General features: G+C 37.4%; 1 protein-coding gene across 3 annotated transcripts in view; it reads right to left on the bottom strand.

The window, feature by feature from the left end:
* Positions 1-17,355, bottom strand: part of tlcd3a (TLC domain containing 3A) — a 61,886-nt gene that overhangs the window by 27,724 nt on the left and 16,807 nt on the right. For 2 of the 3 annotated variants that reach the window (XR_002918589.2, XM_024265726.2), the window contains exon 1: positions 11,235-11,580. The exons of the other annotated variant lie outside the window; for it this stretch is intronic. Coding sequence is in view for 1 of the 2 variants with exons in the window: in XM_024265726.2 (XP_024121494.1) it covers positions 11,235-11,356 (122 nt within the window). In the remaining variant the exon portion in view is untranslated. Of the gene's footprint in view, positions 1-11,234; positions 11,581-17,355 lie in introns of those variants that run through there. 3 annotated transcript variants of the gene reach the window in all.

Genomic DNA, 17,355 nt, shown 5'->3' with positions numbered 1-17,355 from the left:
ATTTGTTAGGTTTAGTGAGATAAATAATTTTGGTTATAATGGATCTATGAGCGAACAGATAAAGAAAACAATCACAAATGTAAGTGCAGTTTTGAAAATGTTCTTCAGGTGAGGAACTCCAGGAACAGCCTGCTCTTTAGGTCCAGTGTACCGTGAGGATCAGCAGGCCTTTAGCCTCAACTTTCCTTTTCTATAAACAGAACTGACACAGGAGAAGTTGGTACATCTCTGAAGTGTCCCTTTGACGAATGCAAAACATGCATACGTTGGATTCCTGTGCCTCACACCTTCCATCAGAACAGGATCTTATAGAAACATCAATTCCAGCGATGCAAACAGTGAAGTTCTGCTGTTCTAATCAAAATGAATCAGTTTGCAATCACAGGGTTTTATTCTGTTCAACCGGACCAAGATGCTGGGTTACAGCACCAATTTGTTCAAAGTATGAATGACTGCTTTGGCTCCGGAAAGCTCCCTTTCTGGCTGCTCTCCAACTTGGCAGAGCTGACAGTAAGCTGCTTTGAAATCAGAAAACATGTAATTTATTCCCCCTGCACTTGCTGTAGTTATTACAGACAGTCACCCCTTAACACTTTTTTGGGGGAATCTTTCTCTCCCTTGTACTCCTCATCACCATCGACTTAAGCTTTAGTCGTCCATCCGTACAGGAGGTTGACCCTGTGAGTGTTTAGGTTGTAGGTAGTTGTGGGGGGTCATTAAGAGGAGCGACCACATATTAAGGGGAGCGCAGGCGTGATATGCAGTTCCCTTGAGGTTCATACGGCCAGCTTAAGGGATATCATGAAAATGGAGCGTCCCATTGTGGTGGTGAATGGATTGTCAAGTATTTGTAAGGTTAATGGAAGTTGCAAGCAGTTAGGAATTACCTGTATGGCGTCCTTATGCCACCCTCTAGTAGTTAGTAATGTGGGAGTACTGGCTCCTTACTGACTGTACACATGTGATACGCAAACAATGCTCTATTTGTCTAATTTCCAAAAAGAGCGTGCAAGATGTGCACACTTATCGTGTGAACACCACTAACTGGTTTCTTGTTCACTCCACAAGATTTGAGGGGGTTGAAAAAATGAAAAATCCATAAGATACGCCTGTGCTTTACCTACTTCACCCTGACGTGTTATATAATGCCTCGTTTCCACTGGGCAGTCCGGACCAGGCCGGTCCGATCCGGTTTGGAGTAGTTCCCTTTCAGTTTATCCCTTTCGGCGTCGCCACAGCGTAACAGCACTCACTGTTTCGCATCAGTGATTTGGCAGAGTTTTTACGCCGGATGCCCTTCCTGACACAACTTGAGGGGCACAGGGACCCAGTTAGGCAGCAGCGTCAAGGGTCTTGCCTAAAGACCCAATCTGGGTGGGGATCAGTGGACAACCAGGGAATCGAACCCAGGGCTCCTGCGTGTCAGCCCTTCACCTATCCCACTGAGCCACCCAGCCGCCCGATCCGGTTTAGAGTGGTCCGGGCAATTCAAGTGAGTGGTGGACCATCAAGGCGGATGCGGGGTGTAGACCGACGATGCGTATAAACAGTGCGACTACAGCAGTTCTCCATATTCGCGGATTTGGCTCGTCTCCGGTCCCTTATTCCCGCAAATAAGGAAGGAATACTGAATGCAAAGAATGCATTATTCTTTGGAAGGAGATTGTGGGAGGAAAGGAAGAATGCAGCCAAAAAGAGGACAAAACTTTCGGCTTTGATCTTGAGTCGGGAAAAGTGCTGGTTGGACGCTTGCTGTCGTCGTAAAACCTTTCCACCAATCAATGTCATTTCATCGTGTGACGACAGAAGCTCCGCCCCAACTGGTCCGTTCCTTTTTTCTATTGACCTTCAACCAATGGGGAACCATTTTTGGTTCAGCCTAATGGATCCATTTTATTATGGAAATCCCCAAAATACAGCACCGGTAAGGACCGCTCAGTGGAAACGAGGCAACCCAACGTCTACAGCATGACCGTAGAAAAAAAGTTCTACGGGTTCACTGATTGGTCAACGACCTTGATATTTTGTGCTTGTCCCGTACAGGTTTATTCATTTTTCACCTGCAGGCAGCCCCTCCCTTAGGGGTAGTTGTGACAAAGGATTTACTAACTGACGAGGACAGTGATGAAGTTACATCTTGGTTATAACTGCTGAGGGACCACAATATTAAAACCTTTACTACATTTCAATTACTGCCACTTTTGTCGCTGTTCTTCCATCAAACTGATAATCTCAGTCCATCGTTGGATCCTCTTTAAAATGCAGAGACTGTAACCGCATGTTAAATACAGTTTCCGGCACTCTGTAGCATTCAGTTTGTCCTTTGGTGAGGAGGATGTAGACTGACCGTAAGATGACAGATGATAGAGCGCCCCCGTGGACCAAGCAAAGGAACGTTCCCTAAACTTCAGACAATTCAGACTCCAGATCATATTCTGATTGAATAAACTTCTGCAAATGCTCTAGATTAAATAATGTGTGTTTGCCTGTTGTATAGATCTTGCACAAAGGGGATCATTGGAGCCAACTCCCCAGAAACAATAAATTCACACATCTAAAAGACCCAGAAAAGCCATGTTGCCCCCATGCCTGCCTGGGTTCTGGGGCTGTGTGGACGCATACATGTCACAAGACCCAGATTTTACAGAGCCTATTCATCGCATCAGCCAATAACCCCCGCTCCCCCAGCTGACGAAATGCTGAGCTTGACGTGGAAGAGAGGGAGGAAAGGAAAAAAACAGGAAGAATGCTTTGCTGCTTTGTTTAGCGATGTTGTCTTTTTCTGCTGAGTCAGGCTGGTGAGCAACTTTGTCTTTCCCTTTCATCACGAGCAAGTCTTCCTTCTGACTGTTTGTTTTTCATGGACCGCTTGCTCCGTCACACAGAGTCTGACAGTCGGGAGAGGTGCATTTTTTTGCTCCTCCAGTAAATAGGCTACGTAATCTGTGGGGCCACAGGCACTGCAGCAGAGTGAAAGAAAGTGACAGCGGAGGCAAAAAAGAGCAAAACACAGTTAAGTGCATCTAATGGAAAAAAGGGAAGTCTATTTTTCACTCTTGGTTGCAGCAGCATCAATGACTACTTTGTTCTTTCAGGAGTTATTTTTAGTGATGCCAACAGTTCATCATCTGGACCATCAAGGGATAAGTCCAAAGAAGAGTCAAAACTAATACATCCAACTCGGTAATGATGGCTGAACTATAAAAATGTTTCTCATTCCACCTTAAAGACCCACTCCAAAGAAACTGGTGTTTTTAACATGTTCCTGTGGCATTTTTAGGCTTCATATGTAAGGAAAATTAAACTAAAATGTGTATTTCTCAGTATTTCTTTATGCCAATTGAGAATCAGGAGCAGATCTGATGCATCCACTTGTAAACAAAGAGATCTATGAGGGCGGACGGGCTAACTTCACACCAATAGTCCCCACCTACAATTTAGAAGTGAATTTCTAATGAACTCCTGCTGCTCTGCAGAAACTTTGTCTCGAAAACCAATTTTTTGACTTTGGTTAAAAAAAACAGTATAATCGTAATTAAAAGACCACTAGGAACACTTTGAAAATAGATCAAAAGATGACTGCAGTGGGTCCTTAACATAATAAAACTTTAAACTTCAAGATTACAGTACAAATTATCATGGAAGCTACACAATTATGTTGAAACTGTTTTTTTTTCCTCCAGTCCTTGACTGAAGTAATCTCTTTATAGCCTCATGTTAATGGAAAATTTTATGCAAAAAAAATGATATTTTCAGAGATAAATATCTGGTTATGCAATTTTATTTGTTTTACTTTTTATAATTCCAAAAAACTAGATAAAAACCATAAAATTCTAAGTCCAGATTTAGCAAAGAGCTCCAAACACCACAGAGAAGTTCAGCTTAAAAACAACTAAATTTGATCAATTGAAGAATCAAAGTTCACCTTAGTTCTTCACAGTTTGGAACAAAAACTGCAGTCGAGGCAAAGGAGCCAAAGGTGACTTTTTGTAAACTTTTAGCATTTTACTTTTTGACACACCAACAAATCCAGCCTGGGTTTTGTAGATTGATAATCATTTTGAAAAGGAAGCTGGAGTTTTCTTAAAATTCCTGCTCAGGTTTACTGGCAGCAGGGATGCAGAACTCAGAGAAACAGCTGAAACTGTGGAAACGGGATGTGAAAAACTAGGGATGTCCCGATCAGGCTTTTTTGGGCCCGATCCAATTCCAAGTCATTCGATTTTGTGGATTTGCCAATACCGAGTCCCAATCCGATACTTCTATAGCACATTTAAAACATGAACAAATTGTAAAAACAGATTTGAGGTGTTCCTTATTAATATTTCATTAACTGTCTTTTATCATTAAAAACTTAAATAGAACACTTCTGTGAAGTAGCTTTAATAAACAAGTAAAACTAGAGCAAACATAAACGAGGAAAACAAATTCTATTTTCTTGTTATACAAGTGATAATTTGTCAGGTGAGAAAGTTTAGTGAGCTTTAATATTAATATATTAATTTAATATTTAGAGCTGTTAAACATTTTGAACCAAATGTGATTCCTGTCCTCATTTAAAATTCTTAAAAATAAATGATAACTTTGTTTTAGCATGAATTAGAAGAGTGTTCAAGACTAGCTGATATCATTAGAACCATTTATTAGTTTGTTTTTTTAGATTAAGTGATTCTTTTTTAAGCTCTCAAGTCACATTTTTGCTATTATTACCACAGTAGTTAATTTTCTTAACTTTTATTTCTCTGTCAGATAAATAAAACAGACATATGAAAGAACAGCTCTTAAGGAGTTAAATCACAGCGCTAGCACTTAGCTTAGCACAGTTAGCAGCTGCTCTGCAGCCGTCTGGCTGTCGGCAGCACAAAGAGCTTAACATTAAAAAGAAACAAAAACTCTGTCTTTTTCTGTTAAAATGCTTTTATAGGTCGTTGTTTGCGTTAATACAAACCAATAGAGACACTTGTCAGTTTAAAGCGTTTTTAGAAGAGTTATTGATCCTGGAAGTCTGAATCTGTGATCATCTAGCTAGCTTGACTGAATTGTTTTTGTTAGCCTTCTGCTTAAACTGCTGCTGTGTTTTACGGCATTTTATGATCTTTTCATGACATGCAGACTTCTAGTGGAGTATTTATCCAGAATAATAAGCTTCAAATATAAAGCGCTGATCATAATAAGAATAAATTAAATATCTGATACTGATCGGGGCAAAACGTCCTTTATCGATCCAGTCATCAACCACGTGATCGGGCCCGATTTCCGATCACGTGATCGGATCAGATCATCCCTATAAAATACCAGTACAGAGGTGAAAATTGAGAGGATGTATCGTTATAAAGCAAATAAAGAAATAAATGTATCGGCTGTCAAAACATGATTACACCTTGGAGTTCGTGGTCCTCATGGTTGTGTGGTCAAAGAGTAGACGAGAATTAACAGAAATGTTCATGATTTCTGATAATTTTGTGGTCCACATTTCCTTTAAAAGTCAAATCCTCGCTGGTTGTTATTTTAGCAATTTAAAGTGTTCTGTGAGACAATTCTGTGAGTTTTCCTTCTATAACAGTGATCCGTACGCATTAGTAGTCACAGTTTAGATCACACGTGTACTAAAGAACATACATGTTGTTTTTAAAGACAAAAAAAAAGGAAAGTCAAGCTTTAATTTTGTTATTTTGTCTTTTTTTTTTTTAACTGATCCAAAATTTGATCCGAACTATGCCTGTAAAACTGACGTGATCCAAACCAAGAGTTTTGTGATCTGTTGCACCGATATCTATAATTCCGGACTTATTTTCTACAAATGTTTGAACTGTGAAAGTTTAAACTAAAGAAAAAAGTGTGAACATTTTCATGTCTGTTTATAAGTCTTACTTTGGGGTTTTACAACCTTAAAACATCAACAATAATTTAAATAAATAAATAAAGATGGCTACTTTGTGGATTACCTCCATTGGGGGTTATTTTTGGAATGTAACTCCCACAATAAACAAGGGACCACTGTACTTAAAGACAGCAGGAACACAACAAGGAAGTGAAACTGTTGTTTACTTCCTGATCTATTTTATTTCTTTATACCAACATAATCTTGATGGTATCTGTGAATTAGAACTATATTAATTTTTCAATATGTATCTGGTCATTTTTACATCCATACGATCAGAAAGATTGTTTGGTTCTGGATTCCTTGCAAGTGCTAAAATGAATAAAATCATGTTTTTAATGTCAGTGTAGCCTGAAACAATGTATGTAATAGGATTTCTTTACAGCTTTGATAAAGAACAACAGTGTTGTTTTCTCTATTGTTGTAAGTAAATGCTCTGCTGTCAAAAAACAAATACCGTTAAAAAATTGAAATGACTTTGATTTTAAAAGGAAATGTGTCTTTTGAGAGCAGTCTTGTTTCATTTTAGAATATGTCGTGTGACAAGACACAAGACGTCCGCATTGCTTTCTGTGGTTAGCCCGTGGTTTCTAGGAATTACCAGAGCTAAGCAGTTTTCAGATGTTTGTCAGTTACGTTTGTCTTGATTTTTCTGTGCTAGGCGGTCCTTTCTTGTTGGGGTTGTCCCCAACGTTTGCATTGTATACAAGCATTTAAATTAAAAAAAACAAAAAAGCCAGACCGTTTGCAGAAGTGGAGGGTGATGTTTAGGGAAGCACCGTGAATCTCTAGATGGGAAACTGGAGTCAGGGACTGCAAGATGAATTGCTGAAGCGGTTTCTTTGGCGTACACAGAGACCTATTAGATTATTGGCAGGACTCATCCTCTCAGCTCCATCAGACTGGGCTCCATAAAAACACAGCACATGATAAGCCTTTACACTTTAGATTCATAGAGCGTCCCTCAAAAGGTGGACGATGTGTCGGGGGTGTTGTGTCTAAAGTTCATACTCTCTGTGTTTCTTTTGACTCCGATTCTTTATTTATTAATATTAGCATTAATATTATGGCTGTGCATGAGTACTATGCTGATAATTCAAGATGTTACATAACGCCCTCTAATAGTAGGAAAGATGAAACTGCTCTGGGGGAACAAGATTAGCAGGTGTAGTGGAAAAATGAAGGTTAGAACCGACAGAAGAGAGCACTGAAATCCAACACTTTTCTCAGGAGAAGCCTCTCTACTCCTGTTCAGCAAAAAAAAAAAAAAAGTCTTCACCTAAAGAAATGAACGTATTCCTAAAATTTCAAGAGACAGAACTCCTGTTTCTTCATAATGAACATGCAACTGTGGCAAACAAAACCATATATGAACAGATGATGACTGAGAAATCTTCAGCATGATGACCGCACCTAAAAATGAACATTTCTGGAAAACTTTATTCCACTTTCTCAACTGTTTGCATTTAGATTTACTTGAGGATTATCCAGCATGAACATTTATATAGTGCTGGGCGATATGGAAAAAAATGTATATCACGATATAAAATTATTTAATATACAACAATGACGATGTATATTTTCAGTTATTAAAAAAAAACTCCAGCTAGTCTTACTTTGAAAACAGGAAGCTTCACTGACACTTTATTTTGAAGATTTATTCATTTACGGTGACAGTAGCGCCGCTCATTCGGCTTTGTTTTAGTTCATAAATTAAAATCCAACATTATTCTGTATTTCAGAGCAATCTACATTTTACAACATGACAATTTACTACACTCTACTATATTTTTAAATTTTCGGGAGCAGATTGCAAGAATCCGAGTACTCGGGTACTTGTTACAGCCCTACTCCACAGCTTGGTTTATCTCTTATTTTTTTGTAATCTCATCTGTTCATTTTCATGGACTTTCCTTAAATGATGGAATGTTTGTTGCGTTAGCATCAGCGTGGAAATAGCCTATTAGCATAGCTTGCATTTTGTTGTCTTCTGCTCCAAGTTGAACATCTTGAATACAAAATGCAGCCAAATCCCTTTGGGAAGAATCTCTTTTTAATCGGTCTTTGTTTTCACTTAAATATTTTTTTGTGTACACATTGATTAGGTTCGAAGAATTTAATGATAAATTTAATACTAATTAATCAAATTAGGTCATAAACGATATAAACGATAGAAGAGAAATGGCACGATAGACACTTTTCTATTGCCCTCACGACATGCATCGTCATATCGCCCAGCACTACATTTATATGCAGGAGGCGTTAGGATAAAACAGGGATTTTCTGGTGTGTTTGGTTGGTCGGTTTTCTGCTAAAATCTCAAATCCTCCTGGAAGACCTGGAAGTCCAACGTTTTACTTCTGGTACAGGACAGAAATCGTGGCCTAATCAATCCCAGACCATCATGCTACCACCAAGGGGTGTGTATTGGCAAGAGTCTGGCGATATGATATGTATCCCGAGATGTGTCTCGTCATACGAGATATATCTCAAGGCTATCCCAGAACTATTTTTCACTTTTATTAAGAGTATGACTTAGAAAAAAAACTCTCCTTGAGTACATCATATACAAACTAAAATCTTTATCTTTAAAGTTTACAGAACTTTGGATTGCTGCACGACAACATTTTGACAGAAACTCCGTGCATTAACCGCTTCACGGCTTCATTTGTTCTTATCTGAGCTGCTATGAAGCACCACAATCCAAGTTTATATATGATACTAGCAGCAACGTAGCACAGAGTTTCGGTTTGGTACCCATCCTAAGTAAAAACAAAGTAGTTCATGTCTTATAACAACCAAAACTGCGAGACTGACTGAGATCTTGTTGTTTTGGTCACAGTGTTGAGCTAATCAGGGGCTTAGGTGGAGAACAAAAGTAAGTTGCTAAAAGAAGTTCATAAATAATTAATTAAATATAATCTTGTTAGCATTTTAAATTGATACAATTATTGCTAAACAAAATATGACCATATATCACCCCAAAGAGAGTGGAAGGTTTAAGGTTTAGGTTGATTTATTCTGGAATAATATTCCTGTCCATTTTTATTCATATTTTTAAAAAGTTATATTTTAAAAATGTACGCTTTAACAATTTTGTTTTTTTACGCGTTTGATATACATTTATCCTGTTCGGCCCACGATCTACTGTGTCTTGGATTTTGGCCCCCTGTGTGATTGAGTTCGACACCCCCTGAACTAAACGATTTTTCCCTACACCCCCTACTACCACCCCCATGATTGTTAAGATCCCCCTTTTTTTTTATAATTAGTCATACTCTACATGTAACTGTATCACAGGTTCTCTATAAATAATTTCTAGATCGACTGAATCAAACAGTCAATCAGATCTAAATGAAGAAAAAAAAAATGTAATATTTATTCACTGATGTACAAGTGGGGCAAATGCTTTCAAAATGAGCCAGAAAGGTTTCACTAACATTTTATCTTTTTACTATACATTTGCTTGATCATGCAAGTGATTTAATTTTTACAGTACTATTAAAGAACTTGGTTAAGAGAAAATACTATATGGCTAACCTTGAAAAAAATGCCGATTCATCAAATCTTTTTTAATTTTATTTTTTCTTTTTTTTTTTGTAAAAAAAAAATCTGCAGGTTTTTAATGTGGTAGTTCATATTTTGGTTGTAAAAATTCTACTTTTGTTCAATTTAGAGAGCCATTCTGATGAAAACTGAATTTTTAATGTGTTCTCGTGGCATTTATCTAAAGATGAAGGACATATATTAAAAAAAGAAACTTAAAATGCCATTTCGGAGTATTTCTTCCTTCAAATTGTTGAGAATCAGGAGCCGACACAAAAACTACATGAGAAAAAACCTTATTTGTGATGTAAAAAATATAGTGGGCAGGCCTCAAGTTCCCAGCGCCACTCCATTCCGATTTATCCACTTGTAGACGACTATAGCTCCAATATTACACATCGCTTTTGTTGTGTTTGTAGTGTTAAGTTGGAGGTGAGAGGGGCTTTGGGTTTCCTGGAGACTGTGTGAACAGATGGATGATGGGAAAAGGACCAACAATCCCACCCACAACCCAAGAACTTCTTATGTACTACTGCCACTCTTTAGAGTTTTGAATTCTGGCTGAAAATTGAATAATCATAATTAAAGACCACTTGGAAGGATTTGAAAATGATTGGATTAGTTGAGCCAAAAACAAATAAACTGGCTTTAGAATATAAATTTGATGAGTTATTTATTGTAAATCAGAAATGGAATTAAATTAGAAATATGCCTGTTTTAAGATAAAGTCCTTTGGTTTACCTGTATTTGGAATAGCTTTGTTCATTATTCTTTAGAAGTGACTCAACTTTGTACCATGTTGTTAAACTTGATTAGCCCAAAATAGTTTAAACTTAAAAGGAAAATACTGATAAAACAAGCTTTTGATTCTTTTCATTATCGTAATCTGCTATGCAGGAGCCTCGACACTTTAGTAGTTCTGCAGACACTAATCTCCAGAACAAAAAGGTTTGAGAATCCTGGTGTTTTGGTGAAATCCCTAAACTATGCCATAGGCTTTTTTTTATATATATAGATATTTTTTAAGATAACATCCCTCTGAAAGCTGAGCATTGATTAAATTAGGAGGAGTCTTGTTTGGAAGTACAGTTCAGAGTTTTCCAGTACAAAGCTAACTCAGCAGTGGGCTCAGAGGCGGATTAGGCAGAGTGACAGAGTACAAATGAGCAATGAACTGAGCTCTGCACATGTGAGGAAGCCACACTGACCCCAGCCCCACACAACCATTTTGTCCTGTGGACTGTAAAGCTGAGATACTGTTAAAAAACAAAAGATGATTGATTCAGTTTGGTTTAGTCCCAGATTCCATAGAAAAGTCCAGAAGCGCAGCAGGAAATGCCACTTCCTATGTGGACCGGTCCAGCCTCCCCCTTTAAGACCCAGTCTACTTACTGGATGTCACTGTATGGTAATGCTCCCTGAGAGTGCGTGTAGGTTCACTGTAAACTGCAGAGCCAAATCAATTTCACGTGCACAGAAAAAAAAGGACACTTATTGCACCATCCTGCTCAAGATCCAGGCAGCTCTTTCAGCATACTTTGCTTTTTCCCTACAGGGACCCATAGTTTTTCATCAGATGCGATTTTCGACTACATCGTTGTAATCTTTTCCAAACTGCGACTACGTTTGAATTTAGGTGATATAACAGGAAGTACAAAGATGCAAAGTGGTCTATAGCGTTAGGCAACGTAAAAGTGCGGTACACTTATCTAGCAAAATCGGTACTAGCTTAAAAAAACCGCCAATGACGCCAATATTAGCTAACATTTATCAGGTCACGCGGCGTAAATAAAAGAGCTCGTTTTACCTTTCGCTGACCAGAACCACGTCGGCATCGGTCCAGTTTTTGAAAAAACACGGCAGAATTCTCCTGAAGGCGACGAAAAGACCGGGGAAAACTACGGCGCCACAAGCTAAAACTTGCAACATCTTGCTGGCCTTGTCCTCTAAACCTCTCCGGAGACGTGGCGCTCTCCTCTCCGCGGATCCCGGTTCGTTACAGGCGGCAGAGAGGCATTTTTCATCGGGCTGGGTTCTGGTGCTTTTCACCGGCTACAGTTTCAACATCCACACATTCACACACCCGACTGGAGCTCAGCAGCAGCACCACTAACCGCCGAGCTTATTGGATAAGAGCCGGGCTCGGCTTCCGGCAGGAGACTACAAAAATAAAAGCAGGAAAATGGCGCCTGCGTGCGAAGCAAACGCGTTACATCACCGCAAATGCCCCATTGGTGCTTTTATTTTGAAGAGAAACGTTTTGTTCGTGCTTTTACGGCGAGCTTGATCTTTAATTGATATTCTAATTAATAAAGACGTTCAGAAAAAGGATTGGATGATGACGGAAATATTTAGAATTGTAATCAGATTACAGAAATTATTTATCTTGATGGGATTAAATGTAATAAAACAACTTAAATAACTGTAAACAAGAGATTTTTTAAGGAGGGAATCAATTAATTAATCTAATTAATTATATAAATGATTTTAAAATTATTTTTTTCTTTTGTCAAATCATAACAGAATCAATGTTCCTTTTGAGGAATTAAATTGAAGCATTCTTTGCATGATTATTATGATTAATATACAATCACATGTGTTGATGTATACGATATATTTGTTTTATGTAAAACTATCAAGTTATCACAGTTAATATCCACATTTGTTTCACTTTACCTCCTTAAAAACTAACACAGATTATGTATTACTGCTTTGTAGGATATAGTTTATAGTAAAAGAAAAAAAAATCAAATGAAAGACTTTAAATTGGGTTATATATTGAAATGAATGTGGTCATTTATAACAAACACCGAGAACAAAAGCATTTTTTCCCCAAATTTAATGCATTTTATATGTAATAAATTTGGGGAAAAATCTTTTTATTTTTTAATTTATCCCATTTTTGGCCACTTGGGGGCAGTGTACGTGTTATATCATCACTACTGAGAGAGAAACAGTAAATCCTGCATTTACAGCACTTGAATGACCTAGATTTAAAATAAAAATACAAGAAAATAGTCATAATTGATGCTAAAATGTGAATAAAAATACATTATCAATATAAAGAGGCAGAAATTCAAAGCTTTAAATCTTTTGCTATTAAAAGCTCATTGTCTGGTATTAGATGTTTTTAAAGTGATTTAAAAGAATTAAAAAACATATATAAAGTAAAAAATAAAGAAGTTCCACAGCAGAATGAACATATCTGTTGCAGTGTTTGTTCTTGTGAACCGCAGTGAACTGAGGCTTTCAGTGTCCAAAGTTGCTATCAGCTGTCAGGTAAACACTCTCTTTAAGTCGCTGTTTGACCCTCTGTTGTGTCTGATAGCTGATAGCAGCTCGCCACGCGTCTCGCATTCCTCTTGATGGTTTTCAGCCGTTTTTGGATCGTTTGAAATTTGTTTCTCTAAAATGCTGCTCAGATGCTGTGAATTTCACCAGATGTTATTTTTACAGGCTGTGTAATTTGACAAACGTACAACTAGTTTTGTCAATTATAAGCGTTTCTATAAACTTTAACGCTTGCTTAATTAGTTTTCTGTACTATTCTAATTATTATTACAACATAACTGGTCTATTTTCTGTTGCTTTTTCTTTTCAGTTGTTTATTTTTGGCCATTCTACAGCAATTAATTTACTTGGGTGCTTGTTTTTATGCATCTAGAGTGCTTTGGAGCCACATTTCTTCTGTTTCTTTTCACCACTGTTTTAATTCTGCCTTTTACTCTGCAGTAAATAGTAATAAAACCATTTCTGATTTTAATTTCTGTACTTGTTTCTAACACTGCAATAAAAAAATAGAATTTAAAATACAAAACAAAACAAAAACATGCAAATCCCACCTGTAACAAAATGACTGATTGTACCTGGCTGTGTTTTTGGAGGTTTTGTCTCACATCCTTTAGCATAAGTGTCTGAATTTAGACACACTGAGATTTTTTCTCCTTCAGCAAGAATGGCTGTTCAAAGTAAAATATTAAGTTTAAAATTTAAAGATGAACTTCCTGTTGCCAAAGTGCTTTTAATTTGAAGGCCAGGACCTGATGGGAACAAATTATGTTTTAGATCTTCCTGGTTGACTGCAGAATTATTAAAATCTATAATAATATCAGTTTCGAAGCTTTAAACAGTCCCAAAGCATCACTTTGCCACCATAAGTTAACTTTTTCTAATTTATTTTCACATTTTGAGTTATGTATTTTTGTTAAATTTACAGTGAAAACACTAAAGATGAAATTCTTTGTGGAGTATCAGTGTGACTTTGCAGTGGAAACCTTCAACCTTTGATGTCTAGAAATTCCAGATGGTGATGAACCAAACAGGCCACCAGGGGGCAATACAGCAGCGTTCAGTTGGTCATCAAATGGGTGTTCTGAGTTTCAGTGCTGCTTCACAGAGAATAGACATAAAAACTATACAGTGGTGAGTAACAAGAGCTGTGAAAAAGCTGCTTTCCCCTTAAATTGCATAATAATCCAAACCTCTGATCTCTTCATTTATATTTGTGTTTCTGTGAACGGAGAAGATGGTAGCTTCTATTTCTGAACAGTTAGAAGACTGTCCTCATTAAGTGAATGGTCTCCAAAGAACCTCGGATGGGGGGCATCAACCAAAACTTTTCATGTTAGACCGAGGTAGACATGAGAGGAACAGAAATTACTTTCAAGTAAAAGGCGCCACACCAGATGGATTCGTCTTTCACCATGTGTCAAAGTCAAGGTCTTCTGGGTAATTCTATCTGGCCCTCCAGATCATTTTATTGTATAGTTATTAATGGCCTGATGTTATTTTGTGTTTATTTCTAACTTGTATAATTTTGACAAAATATATTTTTGTGGAGAGTAAAATATTGAAATTTATTTAAAGTTTAAGTTGATTTTTTTCTGGAATAATGTTCCTGCCTTTTTATTATTCAGAATTATGTTAACAAGTTATGGTTTTAAGTTTTAAAAATGTACTTTTAGTCTGTTCACTAAATGTTTGTACTTTTTGGCCAGCTTTAATTTTTACAATAATTCCAGATGATTCAAGGATTTAAAACTCCTCACTACACACTTTAGACATTTTTCTCAGATAAACATGAACATTTTCACACTTTTCTCTCTCATTTAAACTCTCAAAGTTCAAACATTAATTGAAAAATAAGTAAAATATTATAGAATAAAAATAAAGATCTTCTAACGATGAGATTTATGTAAATATAAAAGCTGTGGAGGAGACAACAGCATGGACGATATGATTGACAACGGACTACAGCCAACCAATCAGGACACAGAACACAATGTGTTGAAAAAGAAAAAGTAAGCTTGTAAAATTGCACCAAAAAAAGAAAAATCTGTAAAACTGAGTCAGTGTTGGAACAGTCTGTCACGCTAGGAGTTAGAAGCTGGAGAAAATAAAGAGCACAGGGCTTCTGTCCTCCACCACTTCACTATTCTTTATCATTTATTTTTCATTTAGCTTCCATGCCTCTGTTTGGTGCAGTGCAATTCACGTGTTGTACCTCTCTCCCACTCCCCTCCGAGTGAGTAGAAGAGATCCCAGATTCCAGGTGGCTCGTTTGTGCTAATGTTCTTTGCCGTGGACCTGGTCTCTGGCTCAACTCACGCCACCACCTGTCCCCCAGTTCCATCGGGGTGAAGGATTGTCTATGGTCCTGTCCTCAGCCGTGGACCTCGCCTCTGGCTGATTCGTGCACCCAAATGTCCCTCAGTTTCATTGGATGAAGCCCATCTATTGCACTATTCAAACATGTAGTTGTAGAGTTAGATAAGCAAATTCTTCTTGAACAGTCCTGGTACATCGCCCGTCCATCCTGATAGACGGACTTCCCTGAAGTTTTATCTTTTTTACCCAGAATCAGTTTTTTCTAGGAGTTTTTCCGTACTGAGAAGGAGGGTTTAAGAGCAGGGATGCCCAGTGCAGCGTAGTCTGTTTAGCAATCAGCTATTGTTCATATTTTATGAGTGATTTTATGTTTTTGGACAATTACTGGTGTGTAGCCCACTTGAGACAACCGTGTTGCAATACTGGGCTATATAAATACAATTGAATTGAACAAAACCAGGGTGATTACTGCAGTGAAACGAACTGTACTTTGGGGTCAAAGCTACTCTGAAGCAGAACAAACGGTGTTACTACTAAGTAGACCCGAGCGTTTCAAACAAATGTAGTGATCAATGCAGGTTTAGATGGACTTTTGGGAAATTCATACTATGGATTTTTACATTTCCAGCTAATGCTTTTCCTGAAGTGACACGACAATTTAAAAAAAAAAGAAAACCCTGAATTATAAAATTAAAGCAACAAAAGAAGAAAAATTAGGATGTAGACTTTTTTTTTTTTACTGGTAGTCAGATTTTTATTTTGACCCTGGAAGAAGGAAGTCATCTCAAAAACATTTGTACGGAGCTTAAAAATTCCATAGATAGTTGCATTCTAATTCCATTAAACACATAAATCTGTATTTGTCTTCAATATTTAGCTTCAAGCTGAGATAATCTGGTCAAACAAAAGACCTGCCCTCTAACTGAACCCAGAAGTTAGCTAGTCTGTAGAGTCCAGCAACACTTCAGAGACCAACTATCGTCGTGTGAAATAGAAAAATAAAGACTTCAATAGATATTTTAACCCTTTAACACCAGAGATGTCTCCGACGACACTTATAAAACACACACTCTGTAAAATGCCATAACCTTTCACGTTCTTTAACTTTCTTTGAAGTCAAAAACTTTGGAGGAAAAGCTCAGGTTAACAAAAAGTTAACAAAAAACAAACAAATCAAGGAAATTTAAGTGGAAACTCTTTTTATTTACAGTTAGAATGAAATAAATCAAACTTATTTCTTGCTACCCAAGAAAATACTGAACTTAAAGCATACATTTGTCTTCACAGAAACAATAAAAATAGCTCTACACAAGAGAGTGCCTTCATAAAAACCAACCAAAGCAACAAGAATCTGTAGTTGGGACAAAAAATGCCTTTATTTTTTTATTTACTGATGGAATTAAAAGGATTAGAAAGAAATACTCTATGACCCACTAAAGAGTGGTTGCAGCAGTGGCATATCCTGTTCTCCAGATAAGCTTTCATTAGCCTAAGATAACACACCCCCAGTTTATCACTTGATTACTCCTTAGCTTTTTCCTTCTGTGAGCACAATGACAGCCCGCCGTTCGTTATGTTTCTTTAGAAACTGTAGTTATGAACGTGCCGTCACCTATCAATAAATTCGTCATGCGTTCCCAGTTCCAGTCCAGAAAGGACAGAAATCTTTTTAAAGTTTCCTCGTTCAGGAGCAAAGTGTTCTTCCGACTCATCTTGTATTGCAATTGTTAACTGCAATAGTAAACTATTTTTATCTCCTCATAAACACAACTATGGACTGGAAAACTTGAAACTTTACTTTAATAAAAAGAACAAAAAATGTTTTATTTAAAGCACTTAATAAACATTTTTTCAGGATTTAATGGTTGGTTCATCTTAAGCATGTTCCAACTGATACATCAAACAAATGATCATTGGCTGCATTATTTTAACCCTTAGTCACGACTGCCCCTATGGGTAGATAAGGGCTGTCTGAGGGGGAAAATGGGCAAATTTGTACCAAATATAGACCGTCCAGTGAACCATAAAGCCAATATATTCATGCACATGTACGGGTCAATCCCCATAAAAGTGCATGTGACTATAACTATTGAATTCTTCCCCTACCCCTACATTTCGCCCTCCAAACAGAGAATAGTGTCTTTAAATTCAGTGACATCAACAATAATCGCGTAGCTACCAGCGCTCTGAATATACAAAAGATCATTTTTATAACTTTAAAAAGTTGCTAAAACAAAAAAAAATCATAAGTCACGTTTCAGTGTAGACTTCTGCACTTCATAGCACACCCGGGTGAAGAAAAGTGCTTCTCCACCGCGGCC

The sequence above is a fragment of the Oryzias melastigma genome, linkage group LG14 (assembly GCF_002922805.2).
Source record: "Oryzias melastigma strain HK-1 linkage group LG14, ASM292280v2, whole genome shotgun sequence".
Taxonomy (NCBI): domain Eukaryota; kingdom Metazoa; phylum Chordata; class Actinopteri; order Beloniformes; family Adrianichthyidae; genus Oryzias; species Oryzias melastigma.
Note: the sequence above shows the minus strand (reverse complement) of the source record. Positions and strands in the feature narration are given on the sequence as shown.